This window comes from Histomonas meleagridis (genome assembly GCF_020186115.1).
Source record: "Histomonas meleagridis strain 2922-C6/04-10x chromosome Unknown contig_92, whole genome shotgun sequence".
NCBI lineage: Eukaryota > Parabasalia > Tritrichomonadida > Dientamoebidae > Histomonas > Histomonas meleagridis.
Genome location: NW_027150925.1, coordinates 82,003 through 97,670, shown reverse-complemented (window position 1 = coordinate 97,670; position 15,668 = coordinate 82,003). Strand labels below are relative to the sequence as shown.

At 31.6% G+C, this 15,668-nt stretch overlaps 4 protein-coding genes across 4 annotated transcripts; all 4 read left to right on the top strand.

The window, feature by feature from the left end:
* Window positions 1-7,506: 7,506 nt before the first annotated feature.
* GO595_009640 (actin) lies at window positions 7,507-8,637 on the top strand (the record flags this gene model as incomplete). The annotated part of the gene is made up of 1 exon (XM_067923348.1): window positions 7,507-8,637. The coding sequence occupies one exon, from the start codon at window positions 7,507-7,509 to the stop codon at window positions 8,635-8,637; it is 1,131 nt and encodes a 376-aa protein (XP_067770168.1).
* A 1,134-nt stretch (window positions 8,638-9,771) lies between these two features.
* GO595_009639 (hydroxyacid dehydrogenase) lies at window positions 9,772-10,575 on the top strand (the record flags this gene model as incomplete). Its single annotated transcript, XM_067923347.1, has 1 exon — window positions 9,772-10,575. One exon carries the CDS (start codon window positions 9,772-9,774, stop codon window positions 10,573-10,575), a length of 804 nt encoding a protein of 267 aa, XP_067770167.1.
* Window positions 10,576-10,923: 348 nt separating this feature from the next.
* GO595_009638 (26S proteasome non-ATPase regulatory subunit 2) lies at window positions 10,924-13,440 on the top strand (the record flags this gene model as incomplete). Its single annotated transcript, XM_067923346.1, has 1 exon — window positions 10,924-13,440. The coding sequence occupies one exon, from the start codon at window positions 10,924-10,926 to the stop codon at window positions 13,438-13,440; it is 2,517 nt and encodes an 838-aa protein (XP_067770166.1).
* A 223-nt stretch (window positions 13,441-13,663) lies between these two features.
* Window positions 13,664-15,271, top strand: GO595_009637 (T-complex protein 1 subunit epsilon; the record flags this gene model as incomplete). Its single annotated transcript, XM_067923344.1, has 1 exon — window positions 13,664-15,271. One exon carries the CDS (start codon window positions 13,664-13,666, stop codon window positions 15,269-15,271), a length of 1,608 nt encoding a protein of 535 aa, XP_067770165.1.
* Window positions 15,272-15,668: the final 397 nt, after the last annotated feature.

Genomic DNA, 15,668 nt, shown 5'->3' with positions numbered 1-15,668 from the left:
AATGTAATGCAACTGAAACAGAAATGAAAATTTTGGCAAATACAATTTTTTATCTTAAACAAAGAATAACTGAGGAAGAATTCGATGATTATTTATTTTCAAATGATGTAGTACCACCAAAAATAGGAAATATTATATTTGATGAAAATAATTATTTGGTTAAAATTAATGCAGAAGATTATGGATCAGAATATACTTATAAAGTTTGCGCTTATAATGAGAATGGTGATTTGATTAATGAATCTAATAATGTAACTGTAAATGTGATCACAGGAATTATGAAATACATGTATATAATAAATGAAAACGTAAATTGTAATATATCGGAATTACTATATGAAACATTTGATGATAATATAAAAATAACAAATAATGAAATTATAAAACAATTGTATGTTCATGTAGCAGCTGTTGATTGTGCTGGTAACATTGGAGAAATAAAGAGCTTCCAAATGCCAATTATATCTACAAAAACATTCACTGAATCAAATTCTTTCACTAAATCAAATACATTCTCTAATTCAAACACATTCACTCAATCAAATTCATTTAGGAACTCAAATACATTTTTTAATTCAAACACATTTACAAAATCAAATTCATTTAGTGACTCAAATACATTTACAAGATCAAATTTATTCACTGAATTATTTTCATTCATTTCATCAAATGCGGTTTCAGAGTTTTCACCTGATTTTACATTTTCTTATTCATATTTGATAACATATTTAATATCAATTGCCAAAACATTTTTCAACTATACATATATGTCAAATTCTTATACATTTACTTTTATTGGATCTAAAATTACATATTTTAATACAAAGTTTATATACTACAAATATACTATAATATTTTATACCACATATTTTAGTTTTTATTCCGAATTCTTTACCATTTTCCAACAAACATCTCTATTAGCAAACAAAAGTAAAACAAACGTAATTATTATTTCAATTGTAGTTGCGATTTTAGTTGCAATTATAATAGTTATTGCATTACTTTATGCATTAATTTTCCATAATCGAAACATAAAACACACTATTGAAAGTGAAATCACAAGCGAAGTATCTGATCAACAAAATGTTGAAGTTTTGAGTGATTTTACTAGTAAAGTGAGCGTGCATAACATTGAAGAAGATCCATTTGCAGCTGATTTCCAAGAAGATAAAAATGTGAATAATAACATATTTCATTAAAAAATGTTTTTTATCATTCCTTCGAAATATATGTCAATAAACATTTTTTAGTGTGAAAAATTTGTTTATTCTGTTTTAATAATGTACCAAAACACATTTTTTTGTGACGTTGATTCTAAAAGTTTTGTTCTGTCAAAATGTAACAAACTCCAAAATAAAGATGCTGTATTCCAAGTATCATTTTACATTCTGAATAAAGGTCAAAAGAAAAATTCAATTGTATCTTTTTTCATAAACGCAAAATCTTATCAGATAGAACAGAAATAATATATTTTGACACCACTTAAATTCTTGATCACGTGTTAATAAAAAATTTTATATCACATTATTTAAATTCTTAAAAAAAAAATAACTTATAAACTATAGAACCGTTTAACACTTAAAGTCTGTATCTGCATCGATTTTCAGTGTCTTCTGGAACGATTTATACAATTCTTCAACCGATCCAATCAACTTGTCCAACGCCTTTTTTATCTCAACCTTGTAATCCTCATTTTTTCCCTGTCTATTTTGTGGGAAGAACATCAAAAAATTCTTCGAAATTTGTTTTTTGTTCAAGAACTCCTCAATGAACTTAGCGTGCGATTCATAAAACGTCAAATGTTGTAACACCGAAATCGGAATCTTCAAGTTCATTGGGTTATATTCGATCAAACTTGATACCATATAAACGATGAATAAACTTTCAGATTCGATATTCGATGTATCCAAAATAATTCTCATGACTTTTAATGCTAAGTTATAATAATCATTAACATTTGAACATGCACAAAATTCCAAAATTTCATTTTGATTAAAAACTTCGATAATATCATTAAATGAAATTTGATGAATATTATCATCCAAATTATTCGGGATATTATTAATCGTAATAAAAATATTTTCGAACAATACTCTAAAAAACTTAAAAATTCCAAACTCAGTCGATATCATATTAAATATCGAATTCAACAAGTTTGATATATATTTCGATGGATTTATATGGAATTTTAATGAAACGATTTTAAAGAACCATAAAAATTGTTTAAAAAAGCTCAAGTTAGACTCAAAGATTAATATCAAGAAATTATATACAAAGTTATTCTCAGAGTATTTCAAAAACAAAAATAAACACCAAGGCAATGAAAATCGATTACTAATTATTAACTTTTGTTTTGTTTTTAAGTCGTTTAAAACTTCTTTTAGAAAATCTTCTTCAAAAAATTGTGTTAATAATATTAACATTGTTAAATGAAATACATAATGATCAGCTAAAGACATAATTTTAGTTTTGATTGAAAAGAAATCATTTTTCGTAAATAAATCATTTTTACAAAAATCGAAATTTTTCGAATCATTTAATTTCTTATAAAAAGTATAAAACAATAAATTAAAGTTATTCCTTAACATATTAATAATTACATCAGTTTCGGCTTGACAAAAAAATGAAAATCCAAGTTCAAGTATTAATTCGTCGTTATTATTTTGTGAGAAGTTTATTACTTCATTAATAATTTCTTCATCAGCAGTTTGAGTGAAAATGATTTTAAAGAATTTCCATAAAAATTTTCGATATTTTATATCTTCTTCAGGAATTAATTTTAATATATTTAAAGGATGTAAATATTGTATATATTTAGAGTTTGTTGCTATAATGTTTAATCCATATTTTGATATTAAACATTGATATAATTCTAAATTTATACTTTTCCAAAAATTTAAATCTAATAAATAATATACGAAAAAATGTATTTTATATTCTTCTATTTTAAATGTATCAAATAAATTAATGATTGAAGGAATTACTGTTTTATCATAAGCATTCGGATCAACAGATTTAAATGAATTAATATAAACATTTAAAGGATTTATAGAAAATATTTTCTTTTCAAGTTTAGGTTGGATATCAAGTATATTCTTTATTAAATTCATAATAAAGATAAATGAATTTGGCGTTTTCGTTTTCTTTATAAGTTTTAATAATCCATTTTGTTCAATTAATGTTTGGAATATATTTGTAGCTTGTGAACATATATAACCTTTCGCATATATGAAATGTGATGTTTTTTGATTAACTAAATTCGACAATATTTGATCCTTATGTTCAAATGGTATCATTTTTAATTCAAGTTGTGCTTCATCACCAAAATTCATTGATAATGTTAATCGCGCTTCGATTTTAGAGATTGATATTAAATCATGTTCCAAAATGTTATGTTTAAAGATATATATCGATGATATCATTCCATTTAAGTTATGTCCGAAAATTGCTTTTACTTGTTGATCTTTAGGGAATTCAAATGTGGACAAATTTGCTTCTAAATATTTTGCACCACCTATAGCTGCTGTTAACTTATGATTAAAGATAGAAGAAGCCAAGAAATACCATTTTTGAGTCTTTAAGAATTCGGGTGATTCAGATATTAATTGATTATTTATATATAATTGAAGTTTACCTTGATTAACCTTTAAAGAAAATCGTAAATTATTTGGGTTATTACTATTATTATTTGAGTCATTTATATCATCAAATGTAAAGAATTCATATAACGTTTGATTAGAATGTGAAAAAGAATCAATACAAAATGATATTAATATTGCATGTCGACCATTAATTATATAAGTCGGAATACCTTTTATTATAATACCCGATTTTTCTTGACTTAAGAATATAAATGCACGAGGAAATTCATATGATTCACGTGTAATTACATTAGTTAAGATCATTTTAATTTGTTCATCTGATTGACTTTCAATTAATTCATTAAATACAAATGGTGGAAAGTTCCATTGAAGCATTGGCTTTAAGATACTTAAGAATGATGAAGTTATTGTTGTAACATTATGTTCAATAATATATTGATAAGCAAATCGATAAAATTCAGATCGATATACAGTTAATTGATTTTCGAATAATTCATTCACTGCATTAGCTAAAAACCTAAAAAGAATTTCATGGAAATTATCATTCATTGTAATATAATGTGCTAAACATATCCCATCAACATTAGTAATTAAATGACGCGATATTGGTATATTAGTTCCATCAATTAAAATCTCTTTATTAAATATTAAATATGTAATTGATTTAATTAAATTAGGAGTGATTTTAATATTATCAAAACTTTCAAAATCAGTTTGATAAAAACGAACTGAATTTAATTTCTTTTGGATTTCAGGAAATGTTGATAACGAACCAATCATATGTATAATCGAAAAGACAATTCCTTCTTTTTCAGGATCTCTTAATATTGTTAATAAATTCGAAATATGATTCGAATCAACAAACAATGATAACAAATCAATGTTTTTATTCTTAATTATTTCATCGAAAATAATTGGTAATTGTTGAGCAATTTTAATCCAATTATTAGAATTCGATTTATAATTCGATAATATTCGAATTATAGTTTGAATTAAGTTATTAAATATTGTTGAATTATTAATTCTTCCAATAGTTTTTAATAATAACTTTAATATGAACTCATTCATTTCAAAATCAAATAATTTCCGAAATAAATTTTCTACAAATATTATATTAACAAAAAAATAATCGACAATTATATCATTTTCAAATAATTTTGTTATTAAATAATAAAATCGTTTTTGTGATACTGTATTTCCATGAATTGAATTACTATAAAATGTTAATGATTCAACAAATGATTTAGATGGGAAACATTCAGCAAAACGAACACTATTTTCTTCATATAATAAAATCAAAACAGAAATTATTTCATCACATATAATAATATCATTAAATATCGATGCTAATTTCTCAAATAATACATAAGCAATTTCATCTGATAATTGATATAATTTATATGTTAAATTATATAATTCAAATCGTGCCAAATATGATAATTCTAATTCTTCTCCATTATCTTCAATAGTTAATATATTTGGATGGAACAAAAATGAAAAATCTAATGAATTATCAATTTTAATATTTATATTCGAAAATATTACAGATATTTCATAAATAATTTCAATAATTTCATTTTTAGTTTTGTTCTGATTATTAATAAATTGTTGCGCAAAACTTAATACTGACTTATTAAACTCTCGATCATTTATAGCATTTAATAAGTTATAAAATAAACTAATGCTTGAAACTATTGATTGATTAACTTGATTGTTTGATTGGATTTGGAATTTCGGTAGATTTTCATCATAAACAAATGGTTCGCCTTCTCGAAATGAATAATCAAAACTCATGTTTTCCCTTATAACTTTACGACTTAGAATCGATGAAATATCATGTTTTATTGTCTTAGGCTCATAAAACTTTTGGAAACTCCATAATGGATATAAGATAATTGAAGCACATAAATCACTCATAACAAAAACAGAATAAAAATTCTTGTTTTTGTCCCATAAAATTAACCTCTCAAATGCAATTAAGATGTTGTTACAAAGTAATTTTAAGATGTTCTCATTACATGGAATAGTAGATAAGTTATTGATAATTAATAAACAATCTTGAATGAAATGTGAAAAAATGTCGTTCTGAGGAATTGCTAAAAGACCATACCCATAGATAGTAACCTCTTCTAAAAATAATATAATATAGTTATATTCATGTTGATTTAATTGGGAAATTCGTCGACTTAAAAATTCAAAGTAACAAACGGTCAACTGAAAAAGTGACTTCCTGACTGCTAAATTATCGTGAGTACAAATCTTGGGTTTTATGGTAATTGCAAGAGAAATGTTGAATTCTTTAAGTTTAGGATGCTCAAAAATTGATGCATCAAATTTACATTGTGGAAGATTTAAAATAAAATCATTTAAAATAAGATTTAAATCTGAAGATGTGATCTCTAAAGCCAATCTTATAACAGTAATATAACGATTGGTATCAATTAATGAACAAGTATCAATGTTTTTAAGTATATTACGAAAGTAAACAATAAATTGAATAAAAATACGTATGAAATAGGGAACAAGAAATTGTGTAGCTTTGTGGGTTTTGTGGAATAAAATATGTTTATTGATATCTAAGAATTCAACAAATTTAATTTGTGTTTCTGTTAAACTTTGATTTAGTTGAAAGATTTCTATAACGCGTTCTTCATTGTTCAAGTCACTTCTTGATGTTTTTTTCTTGGAAAGTGAAGATTTGGTTGAATATAACTTTTGGCAAATAAGGGCAAAATCTGGATCCAAATTCGATGTAGAAATCCACGAATCATTTTCTTTTGCCGTGAGATATTTAACCCACAGTTTTAAAGTCGAATAGTCTTTTTTATCTTTTCTTCTCATTATTTGCTATCGGGGCACCCAAAAAAAATTGATTTTCCAAGGAAAAAAGAAAAAAAAAAACAAGACTATTAAAACAATTTTTTTTATATGTAACAACATTAAAAAGAAATTTAAAGAGTGCGCTATTCATCATTTGTTGGATTAAAAAAATCAACAAGAATTTTAAGTTGTTCACTAGGTTTGAGAGGAAACTGAGACCACGAACATAAGGGTGCTTGTAGCGATGGTGAATCCCATGGAATAATTTCATCACTTTCACATTGAGCAATTTCATCTTTGGTAAAAAATCCGTCTTGGGGAACAAACTGCGTACTTGCATCTGCATGTTCTACATTTTCATTTGGTGGATCGATTTTCTCTTTATGAATGGATAGACGTACCTTTTTTAATCCTGCGGACATTTGATGTGAAAATAATCTTTATCGCTTAGATAAACTTTGTGGAAGCAATAAAAATAGTTTTACAAAACATCAATCTTCCAATACATTTTTGAAAATAAATTTGAAGGAACATGTGTATATTAATATTTATCGCAATTTTGATATTAAATTTAGAAATTCTGATTTTATAATTATTTCATTTTTGAAAAAGAAAAAAAATGAAATAATGTAAATATTATAAATGAATCAGCAAAAATTAGCAATATATATTTTGATAAATAATATATATTCAGAATTTTAAGATAAAAATGTTGGCAAAATTTTTTTTCGTGATCGTTAACAATTCAATTAATATTCAATTTTCTAATCGGCAAGAAATGGTTTCATATAACCAAAGTCCTCCTTCACATAAACATGATATTTTTCGTAAGAAATATTTACAGAAGGAATCATAGCTAATATTTTAATATAGGAGCATAATTACAATACTTGCGACTAAAGAATTTTAAGGGATTTTCATGATAGAACATTCCCCGCCAAAAAAGTGAACAATAACCGTTGGTTATACCCCACAAACGAAAAAATCGACAACTTTTTCATCAAAAACCGCTGCCGTTTGACCTATCGTTGAATGAAGACTTTGTCCGCTGTCCTTTCATGTGGTTTCATTTCACTTCTTTCTAATGGCTGAAGACGAAGTTCAAACATTAGTTATCGATAATGGTTCCGGTATGTGCAAAGCTGGTTTCGCTGGTGATGAAGCACCACGCTCAGTTTTCCCATCAATTGTTGGTCGTCCAAAGTATGTCCAAACAATCGCAGGTGGTCAAAACAAGGATACATATGTTGGTGATGAAGCATGCGCTAAGGCAGGTATCCTTATCCTCAAGTACCCAATTGAACACGGTATCGTTACCAACTGGGACGATATGGAAAAGATCTGGCACCACACCTTCTACAACGAATTACGTGTTGACCCAGCTGAACACCCAGTTCTTCTTACAGAAGCCCCAATGAACCCAAAGGCCAACCGTGAAAAGATGATCCAACTCCAATTCGAAACATTCAACGTTCCAGCATTCTATGTTGGTATCCAAGCCGTTCTTTCCCTTTACTCATCAGGTCGTACAACCGGTATCGTTTTCGATGCAGGTGATGGTGTTTCCCACACAGTTCCAATCTACGAAGGTTACTCCCTTCCACACGCCATCATGCGTATCAACCTTGCTGGTCGTGATCTCACAGCCTACCTCCAAAAGATCCTCAACGAACGTGGTTACACCTTCACAACATCCGCCGAAAAGGAAATTGTTCGTGACATCAAGGAGAAGCACGCATATGTTGCTCTTGATTTCGATGAAGAAATGAACAAGGCCGCCACAACATCCGAATGCGACATCTCATACACACTTCCAGATGGCAACGTCATCACCATCGCCAACGAGCGCTTCAGGTGCCCAGAACTTCTTTTCAAGCCACACTTCAACGGCTTCGAATTCGAAGGTATTGACCAAACCCTCTTCAACTCCATCATGGCATGCGATATTGATGTCCGTAAGGATCTCTACGCTAACATTGTTCTCTCTGGTGGTACCACAATGTTCGAAGGTCTCCCAGAACGTATGGAGAAGGAAATGGTCCGCCTCGCACCACCAACAATGAAGATCAAAGTCGTCGCTCCACCAGAACGTAAGTACGCAGTTTGGATCGGTGGCTCCATCCTCGCCTCCCTTGCCACATTCCCACAAATGGTTATCACACGTGACGAATACAACGAAGCTGGACCAGGAATTGTTCACCGCAAGTGCTTCTAAACAATATGAATTTTCAAGTTTTATTTGTTTTATCCCACATGATACGTAATTGAACTGTGGTAAAGATCAAAAGTTTTCAGAATAATTTGATATCCTGTCGTGTGTTAAATGAAATGATTGTTGTAAATATTTAATTACTTTTTGAAAATTAAAATTTTGATATTTATTATGATAACGCAGAGTTTTAAGTTTTTTCCATGTTGTTGAAGAGAAAATCTTCTGACAATATTTTCATTTGAACGATAAATTATTGAAAAATTCTCTCCGTAAAATGATTGGAATCCACTTTAGATTTTTTGATTAGTAAAAACTATTTAATATATGATATAAATTAAATATGTACTCATTTGGTAAATGGAATTTTTATTAATATATGAGTTAATATTATATTTATGCTTTACATAAAGCAAAGGAATTTGTTTATCATTATTATCAATTTATTTATTTTTGGATGATCAGGTGAAGATGCTTTCATATGTACCGTATTAAATAATATGAATAATTTCATAATATTATTTGAAAACATAAAATATAACATCTAAATTTTTTTTTGGAATGATCATCATTTGTTTTAGTTTAATTTAATAACTGTATATTAATTATCTAAAATTCATCAGACTTCCTCCCTAACTCAGTTGGTTAGAGTGTCAGACTGTTAATCTGGAAGTCGTGTGTTCGAGCCACACGGGAGGAGATTTTTTTGTTTTTTTTGTGGATTGATTCATTTCTTTGCTTTAAATGGCGAAAGTTCTTGTAACAAATCCATTTCCATCTCATTATCTTCAAGAGCTCCAAAATTTTGGCTTAGAAGTAACCCACAAAACAAATTTATCTCATGAAGAACTTTTGAAAATAATTCCTAATTTTTCAATTTTATTATGCAACTTAACCGAAATCACTGAAGATGTTATAAATTTAGGAACAAAACTAAATATTATTATACGTTGCGGTACAGGTCCTGGCAAAATTGATATCAAAGCTGCTTCAAAAAGAGGAATTATTGTTTGTGATACTCCAAATATGTGTGATGATGCCATAGCAGAACTAACTCTTGCCCATATATTAGCTTGTAGTCGGTCAATTGTACAAAATACAGATCATTTAAGAAGAGGTGAGTGGCGACAAAAATTTTTTATGAACTGTAATGGTCTTTCAGGTCGTGTTGCAGGTTTAATTGGCACTGGCAATGCTGCAAGAACACTTATTAAACATCTTCAATCCATGAATATGAAAATCAAAGTTTGGGATAAAATCGATTCCAGCTCATCCAACAATATTCAAGGCGTTGAGTATGTCACTGACTTAAATGACATTGCCAAAACATGTGATGTAATTTCAGTTCATATTGATAATTCAAATAATTCCAATTATCATTTGATCAACAAAACTTTTTTTGATTTTGTCCAAGAAGATTCTATATTTGTTAACACTTCATGCGCTAGCGTTGTAGATACGCAAGCTTTAATGGGTGCCGTCGAAGAGAAATATTTACTCGTTGGCTTGGACACATATGACGAAGAACCAATTGCAACAAACGCTGACTTTTCGCTGACAGAAGTTGCCGAAATAGCATCGAGTGCGACATGTCATATTGCATCATATACTAAGCAATCGTTCGAAATGATTGCAAAAGAAGCGACAAAAATTGTTGTTAATTTTGTTAAATATGGGAAAATTTTAAATCAAATAAATTCGGCAATTGTTAATCAGCAAATGAAAAACATAACTTTAATGATAAGACATAGTGATGCACTTGGAAAAATCGTAAATTGTTGCACGGAAAATAAAATTAATATTGTCGAGATTAAAAATTCGAATTTAACAGAGAACGAAGATATTCAAAATTGTTTGTTAACAATTGATGAAAATCAAATAGACTTCCAAGAAACTATCGGGAAATTGGAAGGAGTAATTGGCGTTGGAATAATAAAGCATTAATAAATAAAGATATTAGTTTACTTTTTAGTATTATGATATATTAATTCATTTCATTAAATGACATATTTTCAGGAAATTTGAAATATTTAAAAAGTATTTTGGAACTAGCAAATCAGCAATTCAGTCAAAGAAAAAATTATCCAGTCTTCGTTGTGCGACTTTAAAATATATAATATATTTTAACAAGTGAAAACAAGAAAACATTAATCACAATTTAGAAAAATTGTAGAAAAAATTAACGTTCTCTTTAGATGACGATCATAATCAATTCAAATATCTGGGTTCAGATTTTTAAAAAGTGCAAAAAATTATTGGCGGTTAGGTGCGGTTTGTTCGACTAATTATAAAATGCCCGAAGTTGAACAGGTCCAAGCATCAACAGACGAAATCTTGGTTGCTAAATTACGTGATAATGTTGAAATTTTATGCAAAGGAAATCTTGAAGAGCGAATTCAAGCAGTTGATTTTCTCATTGATGAATTAAAAAAGTCAACATCATCAATGGCTTCAGTTCCCAAACCCATGAAACACCTTGTTCCTTATCTTGATGATATGATCAATTCATATAACACATTTTCAAACGATGAATTTAAGAGGAAGTTAGCTGATCTTCTTTCCCTTCTTTCCATTATCAAAATCGAAACCAGTTATGATATTCTCATTTACCGTCTTGCTTGTCCCATTGAAAACATCGGAAGTTGGGGTCATGAATATGTGAGATGTCTTACACTCGTTTTAACTCGCGCATATGATCATCCCGAAGACGTCCCAGCAGGCGTTGATTTAAACCCATTAATTGCCCAAATTGCTAAATATTACATGGATCATAACGATGAACCAGATGCATGTGATCTTCTTCTCAATGTTGAAAAACTTGATGACATTATTGCTCTTGTTGATGAAGAATCTCATGTACGTGTATGTACTTATCTTTTACAATGTTATAATTATCTTCCAGATCCAGTCAATAGTCAAGTTCTCCATACTGTTGAAAAGATCTATGCCAATCTCCACAAGACTGTTCAAAGCATGGTTATTGCCCTTAAATTAAATGATCATGAACTAATGCATGACATATTCACAAATTGTACTGACGAAAGTGAAAAGAAACAATTAGCATTTCTTCTTGCTCGTCAATTAATAGTCTTTGATGACATGGATAGCGAACTTGTCGACATTGCGACAAACACAGAGCTCTATCGTCGCTTCATTGAAGTGTCAAACCGTTTGGGGCGGTCCAAACCGAAAACCCCCGATGATGTCCTTCAGCTTCAAGCCACTATTGGGAATCGTAATGCACGCCAAGATAAGACATGGCCAATGCTTGCCAAGTCCTTTGTTGCCGCCTTTCATAACGCTGGTATCAAAGAAGATTTGTATTATACCACAAACCGAGGTGATGAAAGTATATTACGTAATAGAGGAATATATCGATCGGTACCAGTAGCAGGCATAGGTATGTTAAACTTATGGGACATTGAAGAAGGACTTAATGTATTAGATAAGTATACTCGCTCAGAAGATGAAAATATTATAATGGGAGCCTTAACAGGAATAGGTATTATCTCTTCAGCAGTCCGTAGTGAGTTTGATCCAGCGATTGCACTTATTGGAGATTCACTCAAATCAAACAAAGACAATATCTTAGTTGGCGCCATCTTTGGCTTGGCCATGGCCTATGCCGGGTCGGTACGCCGAGATATCTTTGAATTATTACTACCATTATTACAGTCAGATAATCCCCGGATCTATTCATATGTTGCCCTAGCATCCGGCTTAATATTTGTTGGCTCTCCAGATGACGAAGTCTTAAATACCCTGTTAAATATTGTCACAAACATTGAAGATGACTCATTTCCATCGAAGTACATTCCATTATTATCGTTAGGCTTAGGCTTAATGTTTATGGGCAAGCAAAGTCAATGTAAGAGCATCATCCAATGCATCCAAGCTTCATCCAAGGACACCACTTTATCCAAATTTGTGCAAACCACAATCACAGCGTGTGCGTATGCCGGCACAGGTAATGTCCTCATCATCCAAGAGTTATTACGCATTTGCACGGGCGAAGATTCGATACAACACTCTGCAGCAGTCTTAGGCATAGCCATGATCGCATTAGGTGACTCAGTCAGTTGCCAAATGGCGCAACGAATGTTCGAGCACATACTACAATACGGCAAGCCAAGCGCGCGCCTTATGGTGCCCATTGCGTACGCATTGACATCTATCTCTAATCCTTTGCCTGAATTAGTCGACACGTTACACCGCATCGGCCATGACACTGACACTAACATATGCTGTAACGCTGCGATAGCCATTGGCTTGTTGGCCGCCGGCACGCAAAACAGCAGAGCGATCAATGTGCTGAGGGCATTAGCTTCGTTCCATAAGAGTAATCAGCAAATTGTTTGCTTGTTACAAATTGCTGAAGGTTTGACTCAACTAGGACAAGGATTAATGACACTCGCGCCGACTTATGGTGACTCAACATTGTTACATCCGGTCGCGTTGGGTTCACTTTTGGCTGTAGCATTCTCTTGCATAAACACAACAGAGCTGGTGCTGAACCAGGACCCGTTACTGATGTTCTTCGTGGCGCCGGCTATCGGCCAGCGGTTTCTGGTGACGTTAGATGAGGACCTTAACGTCCTCCCGCTGCAGGTCAGAGTCGGTACAGCTATAGACGTAGTGGGTCAGGCAGGTAGACCAAGGACTATCACGGGATTCCAGACATTGGATACGCCAGTGATATTGGCATCGGGCCAAAGAGCAGAATTCGTGGACGAGACTTATGAACCATTGTCACCGATTTTGGAGGGATTTGTAATTGTTCGTAAGAGAACAAATAGCGCAAAAGAATGAATAAATTGGAATTTGATCAAATTTTAACGGTCTCTGCAAAAACGAAAGTGAATTTTCTTCGGATTTCTTCGGATGGTATTAATGAGACAAATTTTATGAACAAAAACGCAAAGATGTCATATGCAGACGGATGTTTATTGTGAGAAATAAGAAATAAAAAGATGAACATCTCCAAAAGTCCGTTGTTGGCACGACCGTTTATTTCTGTCTGGCCACTTTTAAAATGTCGCTGGCGTTTGACGAACGTGGTAACCCTTTTATTGTTATCCGAGACCAGGGAACAAAGGAACGTCTTAAAGGAATTGAAGCACTCCGTGCAAACATCCAAGCTGCTACAGCCACAACATCAGTTCTCAAAACTTCTCTAGGTCCTCGTGGCTTAGATAAAATTATTATTACTCCACATAATGAAGTTATTGTAACTAATGATGGTGCTACAATCATGAAAGAAATGGACGTAGAACATCAAGTTGCAAAATTACTTGTCGACTTATCTAAATCAATGGATAATGAAATAGGTGATGGTACAACATCCGTTGTTGTTCTTGCTGGCTGTCTTTTAGAAGCAGCTCTTGGTTTACTAGATCGTGGACTTCATCCATTACGAATTGCTGAAGGTTTTGAACGTGCATGTGATATAGCAACAAAAAGACTTGAAGAAATTTCAGAAAAATTAGAATTTACACCAGAAGATCACAGACTTCTTGATGAAGTATGTGAAACTACACTTAACAGCAAAATCGTCTCAAGATTTAGAAACGAACTTGCTGCCATGTCAGTCGATGCCGTCCTTCGCGTCGCAGACCTTAAACGTAATGACGTCAACCTCGAGCGCATCAAATTGGTCAGTAGGGTCGGCGGCCGTTTAGAGGACACGAAATTGCTTAACGGTCTCGTTATCGATAAGACATGGAGTCATTCCCAAATGCCACGTAATCTTGAGAATGCTAAAGTTGCCATTTTGACATGTCCATTTGAACCACCCAAACCAAAGACAAAGATCAATGTTACAATATCAACAGCAGAGGAATATGCACAATTACACAAACAAGAGCAAGAATACTTCATACAACAAATTAAGAAGCTTCAAGAAGCAGGAGCTACAGCTGTTATGTGTCAATGGGGATTTGATGATGAAGCCAATCATCTTTTATGCATGCATCATCTCCCAGCTGTTCGTTGGGTTCTTGGAGGTGATATTGAGAAGCTTGCCATTACCACAGGTGCCAGGATCATCCAACGATTTGAAGATATTGATTCTTCCAAACTTGGTACAGCATCAAAGATCACTGAATTATCATTTGGCACCAGTGGCGAACATCTTCTTCTTATCGAGGCAGCCGAGAAAGAGCCATGTGTCACATTTTTGATTCGTGGCGGTAACAAACTTATGCTTGCAGAGGCCGAACGTTCTATCCATGACTCGTTATGTGTTGCGCGTAACCTCATTCGCGATAATCGTATTGTCTATGGCGGTGGCGCAAGTGAAATTGCAGCGGCTGCAGCAGTGCGTAAGGCAGCAGAGGCCGACAGCACTATACATCAATACGCAATGCGCGCGTTCGCTAATGCACTCGAAGGTATTCCACAGGCATTGGCAATGAACTCCGGACTCGCGCCAATCGAAACAGTAGAGAACGTGAAGAAGATGCAGGCAGAGACAGGAAAGACATCGCTCGGAATTGACGCACTGTTTACAGGTACAAATGATATGAAAGAACAGAAAGTTATTGAAACATTACATGGAAAATCAGAACAATTCATTTTGGCAACACAAATAGCGAAAATGGTTCTCAAAATTGATGATGTTATCGAAGACATTCCACTCTAAACACAAAGAATAATTGAATTTTTGTTTTGGCTTTTTACCGATTTTATCATTTTCGTGTACATGAAAATTTGTGTTTTTATTGTTGTTCTAAGTAACAATGCTTATTTAATATTAAGTAATGTTAATTTAAATTAAGAATTACCAAAATGTATTCGAAATTAATCGATTTTTCATTTACAAGTTGATTCACCGGATTAATCCTCGTGATGGAAGGAAAAGAGGCAGAATATGCTCACAACAGCACACTCATATGACTACTTCACATTGAGATTAAGCTTTGTGATCTTTTAACAAATTTATGTAATGATAAACTGATTATGATCTCACATAGCCCAAAAAAACTCAATATAAATAAACTCAAATACCCATAATTATGCAATTTTGGTTGATCTTTTTT